At 59.0% G+C, this 5122-nt stretch overlaps 1 protein-coding gene across 6 annotated transcripts; it reads right to left on the bottom strand.

Moving 5' to 3' along the window:
• Positions 1–472: 472 nt before the first annotated feature.
• Positions 473–4746, bottom strand: LOC123435126 (U-box domain-containing protein 15-like). 6 transcript variants are annotated; one of them, XM_045115552.1, is made up of 3 exons: positions 4604–4746; positions 4345–4449; positions 473–2452 (listed from the first exon to the last, which is right to left on the bottom strand). In XM_045115552.1, the coding sequence occupies exon 3, from the start codon at positions 2412–2414 to the stop codon at positions 732–734; it is 1683 nt and encodes a 560-aa protein (XP_044971487.1). In that variant the 5' UTR covers positions 2415–2452; positions 4345–4449; positions 4604–4746; the 3' UTR covers positions 473–731. The 6 variants fall into 6 exon arrangements, with proteins under 6 accessions (XP_044971487.1, XP_044971489.1, XP_044971486.1 ...); XM_045115554.1 differs by having other exon boundaries at positions 4345–4446; XM_045115551.1 differs by lacking the exon at positions 4604–4746 and having other exon boundaries at positions 4345–4575.
• Positions 4747–5122: the final 376 nt, after the last annotated feature.

Raw genomic sequence — 5122 nt, 5'->3', positions numbered from 1 at the left:
AACATACATTGGTTTAGGGTCATCCGTTTGAGTTGGCCGGACCTCCCACCTGCCAGATTGATCAACCATTCAACCATCATCTGCATCTGAAGGCTTCATGCAGAAATCATATGGCGAAACAGAAGAATTTGGTTTGCTAATCGATGTCTCCGTGATGTGTGATGGTATGATGCTTCCCATGTTCACCAGTATCACATAGCGAAAGGGACCAATTACCCACTGATGAACACCATGTACCGGACGGCAATGGGCATCCTTCGCGCCCGTGCAGTGCAGGACCTACCTGCGATTTGTCCTCATCATGCTCAAATACTCAACGTGACTTTCAGGCTACAATGACAGGCAACAATTATTTCGTCCAGGAACTATGAGATCCTGGTGTTTCCGTGCCGTGCGATGAACGTACGAACTACGCAGAGCCAAGCAAAGATCGGACTTGGCACTGAAACCAAAACTCAACAGACAGTACAAATCGGCAAATGTTCTTCATTGAACACTCTTTTATTGGCATTCTTCAGCCCAAGTTAAAGAACTAACGCATCAACTGCCTGACATAGGTGACATACACATTAACCAGTGATACTACAACGCGGCATGTTAAAAGGTTCAGACGGGCAACAGTACTATCTCTCTGCAGTCTGCACTGCCTTCATAGAGGCTATGAACACAGGACGGCGGCGGCTCTTTTTACAGGTTCACGGCAAAACCGAACGCTTCTCTTCTCCTTGCTTTTACTTCCTAGTGAAGAGGCTGCGCAGCTTGCCACGCTCCAGCTTCTCGAGCAGCTTCTTGGCGCCGGCGACGTCCATCTCGGAGAGCTTCTTCAGGTACCCGATGGCGCCCTGCGCGATCATCAGCTTCTTGCACCGCTTGCTCGCCGACACCGCCAGGAGGCAGGAGATGGCGTACTTCTTGGCCGTGTTCCCGGGGCTGGGGTCCAGCAGCTGCACCAGGTTCGGCACGCTCTTCTCGTCCTTCTTCACGTCCCTCGCGTTCGCGGGGCAGCTCATCAGGGTCGCCGTCGCCTGCGCCGCCACCTCCCGCGCGCTGTTCGACTTGGCCTCCAGCAGCCGGACCAGCAGCGGCATGCACCCGTGGTCGCCCACCAGCCGCTTCATCTCCGGGGAGCTGGAGATCCTGCAAATGGCCGCCGCGGCAGCCTGCTGCGCGCCCACGGAGCCGTCCCGGAGCACGTGCGCGAGCCGCGGGAGGACGCCGAGCGACACGAGGTTGTCCGGCGAGACGGCGGACACGAGGTTGCGGAGCGCGCCCACGGCGGACTCCTGCGGCAGCGGGCCGTCGAGGTAGACGAGCAGGCTGGGCAGCGCGCCCTCAGACACCACCGCGCGCCGCAGGTTGTCGTTGCTGGACGTGAAGTTCTGCAGGCACTCCGCCGCGTACTCCTTGGAGCCCAGCACGACGCCGTGGTCGAGCAGGCTGATCATGACGCGCACAATGCCTTCCTCGGCGAGCGCTTGCCGGACCTCCGGCACCGCGGAGAGGTTCTTGAGCGTGCCCGCCGCCGCTGATTGCGAGATGGAGTCCCCGGTCTGGCAGATTTCGATGAGTGGACGGACGCCGCTGTGCCCGACGATTGCGCGGGCAATCTCGTGTGACATGGACAGACGCTGCAGCGTGATGACGGCCTTCTCCCGGCCAACAAGGCTGCCGGACTCCGCCAGCCGGATGAGCGGCGGCAGCGCGCCTTCCGACACCAGCAAGCCCTCGCAGCTGCCGGACTCGGCAAGCAAGCAGAGCACGGTGGCCGCCTTCTCCCTGATCTTGGGCGCCGTGGCCGTCAGCAGCTGCACCAGCGCGGCCACGTTGCCACGGCCGAGCGCCGACAGCACGCTCTTCTCGTCCTCGCGCAGCGCATCAAGGAGCCCGTCCACAGCCCGGTGCTTGGCCTCGGCGTGCCCGATTTGCAGCCTAGCGAGCAGCTCCCGTACGTCCGTCTGCGAGGCCGCCGCCGGCACCGCCTCAGCCGGAGGAGACGGAACCGTCGCATCGGACAGCACGCCGGTCTTGACAAGCAGCGCACAGTCCCGGAGGTTGAGATCCAGCTTCCCGGCGAGAGCGTCGAGGTCGCTCTGCATCTGCAGCTTGCCAGCCTTGGGCGGCTCGCGGCAGAGCGCGCCGAGCTCGGCGGCCTCGGCAAGCGTGGCGGCAACGGACTGCAGCAGCTCCCGGCAGAGCGCGTTCTTGGAGAAGCAGGGGTGGCTGGACAGGTCGGACAGGCACGGAGGCACCCGCTCCAGCCTCGCCGCGATGGCCTTCCACCGCCCGCCAAAGCCCGTCGCCGCGCGCGCCGCGTCCAGCGCCGCCGGCACCAGGCCCCGCGCCCGCTCGAGCAGGTCCTCCGCCGTGCCAGTCGGCGCGTCCCCGGCCGCGGCCGAACAGCTGTGCAAACTCATTTCCCGGTCGCACCAGCTACAACACCCCACCTCGTGATCTGCAGGCATCCACTAGATTAGCGACGCTCACTCCCCAGTCATTAAAGGGAAGAAGCGGACAAATTCCGGGAAAAAGAAACGCAACAGCGTCGAAGAATCTAGAAGGAAGGAGACAGAGGAAGGAATCCTCCGGTATTTTAAACGAACCAAAAATCCATCGTGGAAAGCTACTGCCAACCTCATCTAGTAATCTAGCATGCCCTACCCCGGCCTTTTCGTTGCTTCGGCTGGACGAAATGCGAAACCGGGAGCGTTATCGGACGTCCCCGTTAAATGCTGCGGGAGGCGACACACAAGATCATGAGCTGGTAGGATGGCCCTGTCTATCAAAATTCCCAAGCTTTTCTGACCGCCTCGCACTGTTCGGTAACGGAATAAATTCAGGCTGGAGGCATTTTGAGTTTTGACCCGCGGAATGAGGGCTAGGTAGGTGACGAGTGAATGGGAACAAACAAATAAATTCTCCAAATAAATTCAGCAACGGGAGAGATGGCCAAGTGGTGCGAGCAGAGCGGAGCGCTACATAGCATTTGGCCCTGCATGCATGTTACTTCCAAGCATCAAAACAGGCTGGCGCGTGCATTTTCATCTAAACAATTTTATGTAACGTTTGATTGGGTAGTAGAGGGGCTTAAGCGAGGGCGGCGGCGGGTGCCGTCTCAGGAAAGTTGGCGATCTATTGGAGTGCTTATAGGACAAAAGGAGCATGATTTGGGTACTCATAATTTTCACAGTGGAGTAGAGTAGTTTCTTGTATTGTAATCCAAAGATCTGGCGCTTTCGTAAAACAAAAGAATCATGGGGAAATAATTGCGTGGGGCGACGTATCGTAGACGAGCCGATACGATAAGCCCTACAAAAAGCTGCACGCCATGCGAAAAAGAAGAAAGGACGAAAAATCTAACCGCAATGCTTTTACGTAATACAAAATTTATCACGAGCTTCTAGAGTAGCCACGCATGCATGGAAAGAGATCCTACAGGCTTTATTTAACCTGACCCGAGATTAACACTAGCTAACCACCGGCAGTGTAGTGCGGGCCCACTTGTCAGCGGCTCATGGAGCGACGCGCGCACGCACGCGACCTGCGTTACACGACGTCTTTTTCTTCGTGGCAACAACTTTCCCTAGCGGTGCGTGCCGTGCGGCCGCGGTGGGGCCGGCGTGTCAGCTAGTGAGTGCGAGGGTGGCGGGGCACCGCATCATGAGCCCGGATCGGCAGCGTCGCGGGGAACCCAAACGGCCGACCGAGCCCAGAGCACACGACCTCGGGCTCCCGGATCCGAACGCACGGGCTGCTGGTGGAGTGGGCCCCGGGAGAGGCGAGGCCAAGCTCTGCGGAACTTTGCCTGTCCGGTGGCCCCACGCGTCATCGGGAGCGGGCACCGCGGTGAATACGGCTGTCCTATTGTGTGCCAGCGACGTAGGAGCGCCGGCGCGGGCGGCGTCGGCGCCGGCACGGATGAGGACGAGATTTATTGTGGTCTGGCCCCCGCCCCTAGATAGAAACTTCTGTAAATTTTCGAAACGGAGTAGTACTATCTCGCAAACTTGGAAATCCCCTAGTAGTAACAAGAATGGAAACGCTGTAAAATTTCGAAAATCAATCGCTCCCAAACCCCCCTCGTTCCTGTCTCGAACTTATGATCACGCGCAGCAATTCGCAAACAATTGGAAGGATAGTCTGAAACCTACAAGGTGGACGGACACATGGTAGTACAGGGAGAAAAGCCCCGGTGATACTTCGCTTAGCTTGCAAGCCTACCAAGGGAGGAGTACGGGAAAGTCGGCCGCGAGCAAGCAAAGGCGAAAGGCGGCAGGACGCGTATCCAGCCCAGCGCAGAAACCACGTGCAGAACAAAATCAAGGAGAGATGAAGCGAACTAGTTACCTCGCCCTCCGCCCCGCTCGCCTCCGCCGGACGCGCCCCCGCTGGACCTCCTCCCGACGCCGACCGCCAACGCGAAGAAACACACGAGTGCTAGCACCGCCGCTGCTGTTGCGATGGATATGCCAATCATCAATCAATCAGTTGCCCATCATATAAACGGACGGAAGGATCATCACCAGCGCCCTCGGCGAGGAGGAGGGGAGGCGAGAAGGGCAGGGCAGGGAGGATTGGGGAATGATTGATTAACGAAAACACTCACCGCGCCGCACTTGTAGGCTTGTGGCGAGCCGCGTCCGACAGGCCCCTCTGGCGTCGCGCGGCGCAGTTTCGAGCGAGTCGTTGGGGGGCGACGGCCTTCGGGAATTTATTTCTCTCCGGGCGGGCGCTGCTCTGCTTGGCTGCTAGTACTGGTAGCAGCGGAGCAGTGGCTTGTGAGGAGTGGAGTTATTTTGAATTGGGGCGAGGCGGGCCGTCGGATCGGGGAGGGGGTGCACGTGGGAGTGGTGGCGGGGGGCCGGGGGATCCGACCGTTTGAGCGATTCGGGTTTTGAATCGGTGAGTTGCTGCTGGGCTGCTGGCAGCTGCCACTCGGGCGCTCGGCGACCTTTTACGGCTTTTGGCTGACATCCGCTGCAGCTGGAGGCAGGGGGAAGGGGAAGGTTTTTGAATTGAATCCAGGTCGCTGGACTAATGGACTTCTAGCCACGAGTGCTTCGATCTTTTTATTGACACGATCTGACGATGCCGTTTGAATAAGCTTGGCAACTTGTGGTTGAGG

The sequence above is a fragment of the Hordeum vulgare genome, chromosome 1H (genome assembly GCF_904849725.1).
Source record: "Hordeum vulgare subsp. vulgare chromosome 1H, MorexV3_pseudomolecules_assembly, whole genome shotgun sequence".
In the NCBI taxonomy this organism is placed as follows: Eukaryota; Viridiplantae; Streptophyta; class Magnoliopsida; order Poales; family Poaceae; genus Hordeum; species Hordeum vulgare.
The sequence above is the reverse complement of the archived record's forward strand: the minus strand, read 5'-3'. Positions and strand labels throughout refer to the sequence as shown.

Coding starts and splice junctions, on each gene's coding strand:
- LOC123435126 (XM_045115551.1), bottom strand. CDS start 4,474: ATGATTGGCATATCCATCGCAACAGCAGCGGCGGTGCTAGCACTCGTG. Junction 2,453..4,344: donor CGAGCGGGGCGGAGGGCGAG/GTAACTAGTTCG, acceptor GGATGCCTGCAG/ATCACGAGGTGGGGTGTTGT.